The sequence below is a fragment of the Sminthopsis crassicaudata genome, chromosome 6 (assembly GCF_048593235.1).
Source record: "Sminthopsis crassicaudata isolate SCR6 chromosome 6, ASM4859323v1, whole genome shotgun sequence".
Taxonomy (NCBI): Eukaryota; Metazoa; Chordata; class Mammalia; order Dasyuromorphia; family Dasyuridae; genus Sminthopsis; species Sminthopsis crassicaudata.
In genome coordinates, this window is record NC_133622.1 from 241,302,045 (window position 1) to 241,317,494 (window position 15,450).

Genomic DNA, 15,450 nt, shown 5'->3' on the forward strand with positions numbered 1-15,450 from the left:
ATGTATATGTGAATGCACATTTTACTAATTTACTAAATTCCAATTTACTAAAAATTACAGAGTTGGAAAGTGAGAATCAGAAGTAGTTTGTGATAAAAAATGAAAAATCGAAAGGAAATGTGGCTTAATAAATTCAACTATTCATTGTATCATATTATCTATATGGCAATGATTTCCTTAATGCCACAATGACATCCTTATTCCACAGACTATATATAATGGGATTAACCAATGAAGTCATAATTGTATACAATAGAGAATTCTTCTCAGTTGCTGCTGAATGGTGATCTTTGCAAATATGTCATAATTGCAGTTATAAAGAATAAACTGACAACAATTATGTGAGAGGAGGACAGTTGAAAATAGTAGAGACTTTCCCGTTCCTAATGGCAACTTCACATAGTACTGATGATTCTAATATAGGAATTGAATATTAATATGAAGAAAATCATACCAAAAAAGACAATGTCAGCATAGAGAGAAAATTCATTCATGAATGTGTCTCCACAAGCCACTTGGGTAAATATCACAAAAAAAGGTAATATGATTGATCTTTCTAGAATTGCAGAAGGGCATAGAGAAAATCTGATGTCTATCAATTGGAGAATGGCTTAATAAATTATGGTATATGAATATAATGGAATATTATTTTTTATAAGAAATGATCAGCAGACTGATTTCAGAAAGACATGAAAATACTTACTTTCCCATTCACTCATGCTAAGTAAAATAAAAACCTGCCAATTACTAGTTAGTCAATAAGCAGTCAGATAAAATATCATAGGTTATTGTCTGTGATTAAATAGGGAACAGAAAAAAAAATCTCGAGTGGCCTCCTAGCTCAAATTTTCTGTATCTTATCAACACATTGGCCATATAAATGAAATTTCAAGTTGTAAAATAGTTATATTTTCAACAAATCAATTCAATAATCATATATTATTTATCTGATGTTTGCCAGGTGCTTAGATAGTTACTAAGATATAAAAAATTGAAAAAAAAATAGCTCAAACCAAAGTTCTTTGGATTTTTGAGAAGAGAGAATATGACGTCAACTAAGTGAAAAAGAAAACATTTTAGTGATTTGAATAGGTTTGTAATTATACGGAACCAAAATAAATTGAATTTACTCAAAATTTTGTGTATCTGACATCGTTTTCAGAATCCCTCAAGATCAAAGTATAGAAATATAAAGAACAAAAACTAAGGGCCATGGAAAACAATTAATGATCACAACTAAATTTAGAATGACAAATCAAATCTCTATCTGTGTTTACTATTTCCTGAAGGGATGAGAGTTATAACAAACTTGGAGTGGGATCAGTAAATAGTTTCCATATTCTTATTAATTTCATTTGATCATTTCAATTCCATTCCTTCAAAGGAAAAAAATTCAAATTCCGTTCTTATCAAAGTAGAAATTATTTTTTTAATTATATGACTGTTTTCCTATTCATTAAAGGAAAATATTAAATAAAACTTTTATTTTTCCATATTATAACCTATTTAAAATTCAAAATTCCCATGCCAATTTAAATTGTCTTGTGGAAAAAAAAGATGTTCACAGATACAGAGGGACTTTGTGAGTTTTGAAATATGTTTTTAAAGGTAGAAATGATTAAAAGAAATATTTTGTTAAATTAATTAAACTTAAACTTGTCTGAAAAACCTAAAGTACTAGTATAGTATTAATATGTTTCAACACAAATAAAGTAGATTCAATTTCATTATCCATTTTTTTCAGTTAATAATTTTAAATGGCATGTGTGCCAAGCAATGTGCAGGGTCTTTGACCTATCTATATAATATCCTGGAAGCCTGAGATTTAGTAAGAAAATAGTTTTTTAAATTTCTCATGTTAGTTGTGGAATCAATATGAATGAAGATTAAAAAAGAACTATGCCAATAAATAAGTGAAATGAAACAGAGGCTTACCTTAAATTTGAAGCAGAAAATTATGTGAAAAGGTTGTTATTGAGAGATTTGAGAATATGTTCAGATGGAGGGTCAGGACTTAAATCTTAAAATTATGGAAAATGTCAGTATATTCATAATGATCATTTTTTTCTGCTGATTCTACCAATAACTGGCATGAGTTCATTTTTCATCTCTGATTCTGGAAATCCATGGTTTCTTCAAAGCTCAATTCAAGCACTTCTCTCTACTTGAATATTCCTCTAGCTCCCAACTGACTACTTCAAAATACTTTTAAAATTAATTTTATAGTGAATTAATATGTAATTGATATGTAATGGAAATCCAAGGGGAAAATGTACATTGGTTGGGGCAGCAAGATGGAGAAGTGGATAGAGCACCAGCTTTGAAGTCAGAAAGACCTGATTTCAAATCTGACCTTGGACACTTAACACTTCCTAGCTATGTGACCCTGGGCAAGTCACTTAGCCCCAATTGGCGCAGCAAATAAGTAAGCATATACATAAAAATGATTTAGACATCCATAAACTAAGGTGTCTTAGGCAAACCACTGGAATCTAAGCAGGAGGTGTAATATCTGTTGTCTGGGAACCCAGTATTATGGCAAAAGATTAGTGTGGCAGAATAGTCCCTGAGTATATGCTATACTATTTTAATTTCTCTTGTTGTAATCTCTGAGTACAAGAGTCAATTCTTTCTTTGGATTTTGTTTTGTTTTGTTTTGTTTTTGTTTTTTGGTGTGAGTGCTTTGTATTTTGCCAGGGACAAGCACACAGTAATCAATTAATAAATGCTTCCTCATTCATCAATAACAACAACAAATATAGAGCACAGAAAAATGAAGGAATTAGTGAACCAAAAAAAGTGAAAAAAAATTAGGAAATGATAGATACGGATTAAGTGGTTTCTCGGGACTATGATAGAGAAATTTGCTGCAAGTGGCCATTGGGAACAAGAAATATGCATTGTACTCTTACTTGTCCCATTCAAAATAAAATAAACCATAAGGTAATGCTCTATGGAGACATTTTAAGTAATGGCATGATAACTACTTGCCAGAAGTGTTCTAGAAGAGATCCATGTTGAGGTATATATTGAGATAGAAAAGGTTATAAGGCTCATCTAACCTAGATATGTGTGAAATTGTATCATATAGGGTATAAGAATATTGTATTAATTATTTTCTAATATGACTTATCAAAAAATAATTTTCTCACTGCCATTATTATATCCTTGTTCCTTAGAGTATATATCATGGGATTGAACATTGGAGTCACAATAGTATAGAAAAGAGAGAGAATTTTTCCTTTTCCTAATGATTGATTAGATTTGGGATGAAAATATGAAATGGCAGCAGACATAAAGAATAAACCAACAACAATGAGGTGGGATGAACATGTAGAAAATGCTTTGGATCTCCCCGTGGCTGATGGAAGCTTTAGGATTGTGGTGATGATCCTGATATAGGAATTCAGTATCCAAAGAAAAGGAATCACACCAAACAAAAAAGCATCAGCATAAACTGAAATTTCATTCAAAGAAGTATCCCCACAGGCCAGCTTCAACAGTGGGGGGATATCACAGAAAACATGATCAAGTTTGTTGGAATCACAGAAAAGCAGGGAAAATATATAGTATACCTGTCCTACCTGAACTGGCATTCCACCGAGCCAAGCACTCACAACAAGCTGGATGCATGTTTTGTGATTCATGATGAGAGGATAGTATAAGGGTTTACAAATAGCAACATAGCGATCATAGGCCATCACAGCCAGAAGCAAACACTCAGTGACCCCAAGAATGAGAAAGAAACACATTTGAATAGCACAAGACAGTAGAGAAATATGTCTGTTCTGGGTCCATAAGTCCTGCAGCATTCTGGGAAGTGTCACTGATGTGTAGCATATTTCTAAGAAAGAAAAATTCCCAAGGAAAAAATACATGGGAGTTTGAAGAACTGGATCAAACTTGGTTATTAAAATAATAAGACCATTTTCTATTATAATACTCAAGTATATTACAAAGAAAATCCCAAACAGGAACCCTTGAAGGACTGGTTGGTCTGATAATCCCAGGAAAATAAAGTCTTCCACATTCGTAAGATTTGCTTGGCAAATTTTGCCTCTTGATTCCATCTATTGAAAAAAAAATTCATTGAGGAAATCCAAATTATCTGTCTTTCCTGGAGTTCAGCTTCCTCACCTATAAAATCAAAGAATTAGACAAGATAATGTTTATGTTACCTTCAAGATATGATTTATTTTTATTTACTCTGTATTTTAAAGACAATTCAATCACTGAAATTATTATTTCTCCCTTCACCTGGCATTTCTACCACATAAACATACAGAAAGACACACACACATACACATTTAATTCAACTATATAAAATTATGTACATTAAAGTTGCATCTAGAGCTGAAAATCTACTTTATATTGTTTTTTTTTTTTTTTTTTTTCCTCTTCTATAATGCAGGAGTTTTCTAATTGCACACATTTTGAATTCATTTTCTACGGTTAGCTGGCATTCTCTACTCTGCTTTACAGGGTTACAACATCCTAAAACTATATTACTTTAAAATTATAAAATATGCAGACTCAAAAATAAACCAGGTGACATGTCATAAAATGCACAAAATATAAACAAAATAAAATGAAGTAAACAAACTATAATAGTAATAATATCTGCATATATCTTCATTTCAATGAGTATTTTTATACCTTTAATAGGATAGATTTATTATCTAGTCAAGGTAAAAAAATTGTGTTTTCCTTGTTTGAGAAGAAATGCCAGTAGATGTTGAAATTGTTACATTTACTCCCATCAATTCTATATCTTGACCATTTTTAAGATTGTGTTCTATTTGTTATATTCCTTATTTATCTCTCAATATAAGGACTATGTCTTAAACAGGTGAATAGCATATACAAGATATAGATACTTTTTGTTTTATATAAAACATTGAATATTTAACTTATTTTAAAACTGAAAATATCCAGAGCAGTAATATTCATGACATTAAGGAAAAAAAACAGGAAAGTGATTAAAAATTTATATTAAATAAATAGCATATGAATGTAAAAATATTGTTGTCTTCTTAGGAAAGATGAAATGTAGAACTTGGATAACTATGGCAAACTGCATGAACAAAATCCAAGAAGTCAAAATGAAGTAAAACAGTATCCACAGTGGCATAAATAATGCAAAGTTAGATAAAACTGATGAGCAGTTACATTTTAATGAACAGTCACACCTTAATTTCCATGAAAAATTATGATCTTGGTGATGAGACCGTGAAACATCATCATTTTCTATTAATAAACAAGAGAACATAGGGATTGATTTTGCTTATTCACTAAATCATAAGCTACCATCTACCTATCTGTACAATTCTTTATCTGAATTTTTTGTGGTGAAATTGATGTTGTGATATGGCATGATTATTCCCAGATTTTGCTCTCACTTGCTGAATCTTCATTTATATCAGACAGTTAAGTATAAGAAAAGGACAAACAAACAAAAACAATTGTGACACAAATGTGAGAGTTATGTGGAGGCAGTTCATCAACTCATTTCATCAACTCATCAATAGTACCATGACTTTGACTAATTATTAGTATTAGTTTCCTTTGTATTACTGTAGCTATTATTATTCCTACTTCTGATTTCTTCAATACTTTATCTGGCATAGTCTATCAAACCTACCATGAACTCTTTTGATATTAATATCTATAATTATAGAAGAAAGTATATAAAATAAGTTTACCAAGACACATCTATAAGGGAAGTCTGTAGTGACCATTTGACAGAGAAAGTAGATGACATGCTTCATAAGTTCCTCATGCTATCTCTGGCAACTTAGGCAGAGCTTGCAAACAAAAGGATCAATACATGAACTATTTACCAGCAGGATCTGAGACACAAAGAACTCCTAGATTTTCCTACTGTTCACAGGCAGTTAGCATGGGCTATCAAAAAGGAGTTCCAGAGTCCTACTTCTTTTGAGTGAAGTCATAGAATCCTTGCCAGTTCAGATGCATATTGTGTTTCTACTTCACTAAATTAAAGGAATAAAGGATATCAGGTGTAGGTAATGCAGTGGATAGAGTACTAAAGTCAGGAAAAATGAGCTTAAATCTGACCTTAGATATTTCCTAGCTCTATGACCCTGGGCAAGTCACTTACCTCAGTTTTTTCATCTGTAAAATGAAAGCAATGAAAAGACACTTCATTATCATTATCAAGAAAATATGTCACAAGGTATCAGAAAAGGCTGAATGACTGAAAGAACAAAAGTATAGTAGTATCAAAATTCTTTTTTTTGTAAATAGAAGTGATGAAATATAACTGTTTTCCCCTAATAAATACGTAGGTTTTCATATTCACTTCATGTATCTTTTCACTGGTAATGTTTTTTCTCTCCAGTACAAATGATTAGCATGTTATTTACCCTTTATATCTTTTATTCATTATTTATGCCTTTCAAAATTACTCTTTAGAATCAAAAATAACCTACTGTATTTTAATGAGTATATTAATTCCTTGTTTTAATGAGAGACTTTTTTCCAGGCTTTTCCTATTTGTGATATTTGGTCTGGTGATGATAAAAATATGACAATTGTACATGCTGTATGAACAAGAGAGTCTTTTTCTAATGTGGGGATAAGTTTTGGTTGTTGTTATGACTTTACGGGAATAACTCCATTCTTACTTATGAATTTTGATCCCTTCATCGGATCTCACAGTTGAGACAAAAAGTCAACTAACAGAAAGGAAAGACAATATAATAATTCACAATAATTTTAAAAAACTCAATCAGATAATAGAGAGGATTAAAAATTTAGAAACCTATGACCATTAGCAGTAGTAAGATATTTTTAAGACAATTTAGCTTGAACAAAACAGTGCACTTTGATATTATTACTGCAATTATTTCTTACACAAATGGAGAAGAAATTATAGATGACACAAAAAGTATCAATATAAAACAAGTGCCTTTGACTTTTTCAAGGACTCACACATTCTATTAGATTCAAGACTAAAACTCAATTCACTGATTGCAGGCTCATTCTTAATCCTCCTTTAATTAAGACCCCATAACTGCCACTACCATCTAACTGTAGTTACCTCTGAAAAGGTAAAGTTAAGACGGAGAGAGCATGGTTGAGAGATAGAGTCCTCTGGGTTCCTTTTCAGAGTTCCAGTCCTCTACACTAAATCATGGAATAAATACCAACCTTCTTTTCACTATGCTCTTTGCTTTCTTTCAGTTCAAATCATTTATTATTCTTTAAATAAAACAGCCCCACTCTTCTGCCCATTCATTAGGGACAGCTTCTCCTCCAGGTCCTTTTTCACTTTGTAATGAAAGACAAGTTCTTCCAAGTGTTAGTCCAGTGAAGATAAATTAATGAGGCAGTGTGGTTTTAGATAGAAAAGCAGTCTTAGACTCAGGGGATCACAGGAATAATTCTTCTATCAGTATCTGTAGGTTAGTTGGGAAGTAACTACATATACCATAGTTATTTCCATTTCTTCTCTTTTTTGCTTCCAACAGTGCTTTTTCAAATTAAGAATGTTATTTAAATACTTTTCAGTAAATGTACTTCCTAAGTAGTAAAATAGTTTCAGGATATACAATCTACCAGAAATTTGACTTTAAAAACCATCATGGAAGCTTTCTAGGAATTTCCTACCAGAGTCATAGAATTCATGTTACAGTTTGTTTTATGAAAACAAAAAAATGAGACTCCAAGACATTCAACTAGTGTAAAAGTTATAATGTATATATTCTGATGGAAGTGGATATCTTCAACATAAAGAAGATCCAATTCACTTCCAGTTGATCAATGATGGACAGAAACAAGCACACCCAGAGAAGGAACACTGGGAAGTGAATGTAAACTGTTAGCACTACTGTCTATCTACCCAAGTTACTTATACCTTCGGAATCTAATACTTAATGTGCAAGAAGAAAATGGTATTTACACACATATATTGTATTTAGGTTATATTGTAACACATGTAAAATGTATGGGATTGCCTGTCATCTTGGGGAGGAAATAGAGGAAGGGAGGGGATAATTTGGAAAAATGAATACAAGGGATAATGTTATAAAAAAAATTACTCGTGCATATGTACTGTCAAAAATTTTATAATTATAAAATAAAATAAAAAAAAAACAAAGTTATGTTTTTCTTTTTGTACTTACAACAATCTGGACTATTCATATAGGAATCAGGCAATGTCTGTTAATTGAATTATGACTAAAAGAGTTGTGATATATGATTGTAATGTAATATTATTTTCTATGATAAATGATAGGAAAATGCTTTCAGTAAAACTAGGGAAGGTTTACATGAACTGATGTAAAAAAAGTGAACAGAACCAGAAGATTGTACACAGTCACAACAATATTATGTAAATATCAACAATGAATAAGTTAAATATTATTAGTAATATGATGATTCAAGACAAATCTGAAGGAATTTTTATGGGAAAGAATCTATCCACTTAGCAGAAAAAAGAATAGATGAAATTTGAATGCAGCTTTCACCATTGTAAAGAAACAAACAAACCCCAAACCAACCAACCAAACAAAACTTTATACTTTTTTTTTCTTTTGATCAGTTTTCTTTTGCAACATAGATAATACAAATATGTTTTGCATGACAGAATATATATATATATATATATAATAAGTATCAAATGTCTTATTCTTTCAAGCAGAATTAAGGGAAGTTAGTTAATTTGGACAACTAAAAACAATGAATATTAAAATATGTTTATACTTATAACAAAAATAAATTGGGGCAAAAATAATGGGATGTATTTCCAAAATAATCTTTGATTCTGAATCCCAGACATTTGGTAACTATTTTAGAATTTGATAAAATAATACTTCAATCTAAGAATACGTATTCATCATATTGCAATGATAATGTTAAAAAGCAACAATTATACTAATACTGAAAAATATAAAATAGTGAAAGTTTATTTGATATTTTAGTATTAAAATCACCATCTATATTCACATAATTTGAGTCACACAAAAACCTTTTATTTAAGGGAAAACTTTTATTTCTTGGTGTTACCAAGACAGAACATCATATTGTTAAGACTAGAGATGGTGAAGGAAGGCGCAAAATGGGAACAGATATTAGCGATCAGTCCATCAGTCAACTCCCTTCTTCAGGAAATATTTCAAGAAGGCAGCCATTTTAAACCAACATTCTAAAGACACATATGCACTTTCATGTATAATTTCTGATTTGCTATTTTATGATTAACAGCTAGGATGATATCATTTATCAACTATTGCTTACATACTTTTAGAATTAAATCTGGGGGGGGCAGAGCCAAGATGGCAGAGAAGATACACATGATTTTGTGAGCTCCCTTCTTCCCTCATTACCAATTAGTTAAATCAGCCTCAAAAATAACGCTGGACTGATAGAAACCTCAAGGACTGGAAGCATGACTTATGAGCTGAAGAGAAACTGGAGTTTCAACAGAAAAGGTCAGTTCCCAGGGGAGGAAAAAAAAAAAAGAGGCCAGCACAGACAGTTGGGTGGTGGCACACTGCTCTGATCTTGCTTGGGAGGGCTCTGGGATCAGAGAAGCCACTGAGGTAGAAGAATCTGGCACAGGCTGTTAGCTCTTCTCTGCTTATAAAACAGCAGTTCAGAAGAGAAATCAAGTGACTTTAAAATATAAAGCCAGATCCTAGAACCACCCAAATCTGGAAGTGACTCAACAGATCTTGGCACTGTGGGTGTGGCCGACTTAGGCTATCCAGGCTTCCACCTGGGGGTAGTTAAGAGATTGAAATGCTGGCAGACATGGCCCAAGGTAACACATGGTGCCTGGCTCAGGTGGAGGCTGTGGAACTCAGCCACGGAAGTTCCAGAGAAGCTGAACCTTTGAAATAGGGACCACAGTTTCTGGGCAGACACTTCCAGTTTGAGCTAAGGGGCGTTTCATGTCAGCTGCTGACATCCACACCCCACGGTACACATAGGCTGGGCTTTGTGTCACCTTTACTGTTCAGTCTTAAACCTCAGGGAAGTTGCTATGACACACAGAGCCCTCAAATCACTGCTGTGCTAATCACCTCCTAGGCACTTCCAGGGAGGGGGTGAGGAACACCCACCCAGAGCTCTCTCTTAGCTCAGGCGCAAGAGCCTCTGCATCGATCTGGTCTGAGAGGAAGCTGGTAAAGAAATAAATAAATAATTTCCTACCCCAGGGACAGACCCCAAAAGCTTTTTTAAAATATTAGTAAAAAGCCAAGAAAAACGATCGATTCACTCTACACAGAGAAAGAGCAGGTATCCAACCCTGAGGAAGTTAACAGCAGAGAGTCAGCAGATAACAGCCTAAAGGGGAATGATTCCTGCACCCCATCACATAACTCTCCTAGAAGAGACTATTAAAAATTTAAGAGAGTTTGAAGAAAAATGGGGAAAGGAAAGAGAGGCTATGATAGAGAATAACAACATTCTGAAATTGGAGTTGGAAAAAATAAAGAATTCACAGGACATTCAGGGAAACAAAAATTGTGAATTAGAAAAGGTTAAAAAAATCACAGGAAAGTAGGTTTTCTGAATTGGAAAAGATAAAAAAGTCTCAAGAAAATCGGATTTCTGAATTGGAAAAAGAAAATAATTCTCTAAAAAAATTTAGGGAAATGGAAAAAAAAATCAATAGAGCAAAATAATTCATTTAAAAACAAAACTGGGCATTTACAAAAAGAACTAAAAACTGTGAATGAAGAAAATAACTCCTTAAAATTCTGGATGGAACAAATAGGAATGAATGATTCATTGAGAACCCAAGAATCAGTCAAACAAAACAAAACAAAACAAAAAAAATGAAAGGCTGGAGAATAATGTCAAATACTTACTTGGAAAATCTATAGACTTGGAATAGAACTAGGAGAGATAATCTGCGGGTCATTGGACTTCCCTAAAACTATGACCAAAAAAAGAGCCTAGATTCTATTTTACAGGAAATTATCAAAGAGAACTGTCCAGAGATAATAGAAACAGAAGGGAAAATAGACAAAAGAATTCATCAAACTCCTTCTGAAATAGACCCTAAAAAAAGAACACCATGGGATATTGTGGCTAAGCTGCAGAATTACCACACAAAGGAGAAAACCTTTCAAGCAGCTAGGAAAAAAACAATTTAAATACCAAGTTGCCACAATAAGGGTCACACAAGATCTGGCTGCCTCCAAATTAAAAGATAGAAGGGCCTGGAACCTGATATTCCAAAAGGCAAAAGATAAAAATTTCAATCAAGAATAAACTACCCAGCTAAGTTTAGCATCTTTTTCCATGAAAGAAGATGGCCATTCAATGAAATAGAGGAATTCCAAATGTTTCTAAGAAAAAAAAAAAGACTTAAACAAAAAATGTGATCTACATCCACAAGACAGAAGAGAAACAGAAAAAGGTACACAGAAACCTTGAGAACTATATCTCTGTTGTGGGTATATAGAAAGTATGCATGGATAATTTGATTTTACTGATTAAAAAAAGGGTGGTGTCATAAAGGGAAGGAAGTAGTATCAGAAAAAGGAGAAGGAGTGATAAAAAGAGGGAAATTACATCCCAGGAAGAGGCATAGAAAATATACCATATCTGAGGGAATTTAGAGAGGAAGAAAAACATTGTGTGAATCTTACTCTCATCAGAAGAGGCTCAAAGAGTAAATAATTGACATATTTGTTTTTCAGAGAATTCTCTCTCACCTCATTAAAAGGGGAGAGAGGAAAAGGGAAAATGAAAAGGAGAATAAGGGAAGGGACTTGGAGGGAGGGGGGAGGGATACTAAAAAAAGGGAGGGCTGTGCATCACAAGTGGGGTCTATAAATTAAATATCGGGGAAGGGATTCAGAGGGGTCAAGGGAAAAATCATAATCTGGGGATAATATGATGGCAGGAAATACAGAATTAGTAATTTTAACTGTAAATGTAAATGGGATGAACGATGCCATCAAATGGAGACAGATAGCAGACTGGATCAAAAATCAGAACCCTACAATATGTTGTTTACAGGAAACATACTTAAAGCAGGGAGATACATGCAGAGTAAAGGTAAAAGGCTGGAGCAGAATCTATTATGCTTCAGGTAAAGTCAAAAAAGCAGGAGTAGCTATCCTTATCTCAGATCAAGCAAAAGCAGAAGTTGAGCTAATTAAAAGTGATAAGGAAGGAAACTATATCCTGCTGAAAGGTAGCATAAATAATGAAGCCATATCAATACTAAACATATATGCACCAAGTGGTATAGCATCTAACTTTCTAAAGGAAAAGTTAAGAGAATTGCAATAAGAAATAGACAGTAAAACTATAATAGTGGGAGATCTCAACCTTGCACTCTCAGATTTAGACAAATCAAACAAAAAAAACAAACAAGAAAGAAATTAAAAAAGTAAAGAGAACATTAGAAAAACTAGGTATGATAGACCTTTGGAGAAAACTGAATGGCAATAGAAAGGAATATACTTTCTTCTCAGCAGTTCATGGATCCTATACAAAAATAGACCATATATTAGGACATAAAGATATCAAAATTAAATGTAGGAAGGCAGAAATAATAAATGCCTTCTTCTCAGATCATAATGCAATAAAAGCTACATTTAGTAAGAAGTTAGGGGTAAATAGACCAAAAAGTAATTGGAAACTGAATAATCTCATCTTAAAGAATGATTGGGTGAAACAGCAAATTATAGAAACAATTAATAATTTCACTCAAGATAATGACAATGATGAGACATCATACCAAAATCTGTGGGATACAGCTAAAGTGGTAATAAGGGAAAATTTTATATCTTTACAGGCTTGCTTGAAGAAAATAGAGAAAGAGAAGATTAACCATTTGGGCCTGCAACTTAAAAAGCTAGAAAAAGACCAAATTAAAAACCCCCAACAAAAAATTAAACTTGAAATACAAAAATTAAAAAGAGAAATCAATAATATTGAAAGTAAAAAAAAAAAAAACTATTGAATTAATAAATAAAACCAAGAGTTGCTTTTATGAAAAAGCCAATGGAATAGATAAACCTTTGGTAAATCTGATCAGAAAAAAGAAAGAGGAAAATCAAATTGTTAGTCTTACAAATGAAAAGGGGATCTTTCCACCAATGAAGAGGAAATTAGAGAAATAATAAGGAGTTACTTTGCCGAACTTTATGCCAATAAATTTGATAACTTAAGTGAAATGGATGACTTCCTCCAAAAATAAAGGCTTCCTAGATTAACAGAGGAGGAGATAAATTGCTTAAATAGTCCCATTTCAGAAAAAGAAATAGAACAAGCTATTAATCAACTCCCCAGGAAAAAATCCCCAGGACCAGATGGATTCACATGTGAATTCTACCAAACTTTTAAAGAACAATTAGCCCCAATGTTATATAAACTATTTGAAAAAAAAGGGGATGAAGAAGTTGTACCAAACTCCTTTTATGACACAGACATGGTACTGATACCTAAACCAGGTAGATCGAAAACTGAGAAAGAAAATTATAGACCAATTTCCTTAATGAATATTGATGCTAACATCTTAAATAAGATATTAGCACAAAGACTTCAGAAAATCATCCCCAGGATAATACGCTATGATCAAGTAGGATTTATACCAGGAATGCAGGGCTGGTTTAATATTAGGAAAACTATTAGTATAATTGACCATAAAATAATGAAATATAGGAAAATAATGAAATAAGGAAAATAATTAATAAAAACCATATGCATCTCAATAGATGCAGAAAAAGCATTTGACAAAATCCAACATCCATTCCTACTAAAAACTCTTGAGAGTATAGGAATAAATGGATTATTCCTTAGAATAATCAGGAGCATATATTTAAGACCGTCAGTAAGCATAATATGCAATAGAAATAAACTACAACCTTTCCCAGTAAGATCAGGAGTGAAACAAGGTTGCCTACTATCACCATTACTATTCAATATAGTACTAGAAACACTAGCCTCAGCAGTAAGAGCCGAGAAAGAGATTCAAGGAATTAGAGTAGGAAATGAGGAAATCAAACTATCACTCTTTGCAGATGACATGATGGTATACTTAGAGAACCCCAAAGACTCTGCTAAAAAGCTATTAGAAATAATTCAGAATTTTAGCAAAGTGGCAGGATACAAAATAAATCCACATAAATCCTCAGCATTTCTATATAACACCAACAAAATGCAACAGCAGGAGATACATAGAGAAATCCCATTCCAAACAAATGTTGAGAGTATAAAGTATTTGGGAATCCATCTACCAAAGAATAGTCAGGAATTATATGAGAAAAATTTCAAAACACTTGCCACAAAAATAAAGTCAGATTTAAATAATTGGAAAGACATTCAGTGCTCTTGGATAGGCCGAGCGAATATAATAAAGACGACAATACTCCCCAAACTAATCCATTTATTTAGTGCTATACCAATCAGACTCCCAAGAAACTATTTTAATGACCTAGAAAAAATAACAACAAAATTCATATGGAAGAAAAAAAGGTCGAGAATTGCAAGGGAACTAATGAAAAAAAAAGTCAGAGGAATGTGGTCTAAGTGTACCTGATCTAAAGCTATATTATATAGTAGCAGTCACCAAAACCATTTGGTACTGGCTAAGAAATATAACGGTAGATCAGTGGAACAGATTAGATACAAAGGACAAAAAAGGGTACATCTATAGCAATCTAATCTTTGACAAACCTAAAGATACCAACATTAGGGACAAAATTTCATTATTTGGAAAAAACTGTTGGGAAAACTGGAAATTAGTATGGCAGAAATCAGATATGGATCCACACTTAACACGATATACCAAGACAAGATCAAAATGGGTCCATGATTTAGGCATAAAGAATTTGATCATAAATAGATTAGAGAAACAGAAAATAGTCTACCTCTCAGACCTGTGGAGGAGGAAGGATTTTATGACCAGAGGAGAACTAGAGATTATTATTGATCACAAAATAGAAGATTTTGATTACATCAAACTAAAAAGTTTCTGTACAAACAATACTAATGCAAACAATATTAGAAGGGAAGTAACAAATTGGGAAAATATTTTTTAAAATTAAAGATTCTGACAAAGGTCTCATTTCCAAAATATATAGAAAACTGACTCTAATTTATAAGAAACCGAACCATTCTCCAATTGATAAATGGTCAAAGGATATGAACAGACAATTCTCAGAGGAAGAAATTGAAACTATATCCACTCACATGAAAGAGTGTTCCAAATTACTATTGATCAGAGAAATGCAAATTAAGACAACTCTGAGATACCACTACACACCTGTCAGATTGGCTAAGATGACAGGAACAAATAATGATGAATGTTGGAGGGGATGTGGGGAAACTGGGACACTAATACATTGCTGGTGCAGTTGTGAAAGAATCCAGCCATTCTGGAGAGCAATCTGGAATTATGCCCAAAAAGTTATCAAAATGTGCATACCCTTTGACCCAGCATTGATGCTATTGGGCTTA

General features: G+C 32.6%; 1 protein-coding gene across 1 annotated transcript; it reads right to left on the reverse strand.

Annotated features, from left to right (window-relative positions):
* Positions 1-3,119: 3,119 nt before the first annotated feature.
* On the reverse strand, positions 3,120-4,070 carry LOC141547971 (olfactory receptor 10AG1-like). The gene has a single exon (XM_074276689.1). The coding sequence runs from the start codon at positions 4,068-4,070 to the stop codon at positions 3,120-3,122; it is 951 nt and encodes a 316-aa protein (XP_074132790.1).
* Positions 4,071-15,450: the final 11,380 nt, after the last annotated feature.

What these genes read in the sequence shown, in the direction of transcription:
- LOC141547971 (XM_074276689.1), bottom strand. Translation starts at nt 4,070, where the DNA reads ATGGAATCAAGAGGCAAAATTTGCCAAGCAAATCTTACGAATGTGGAA.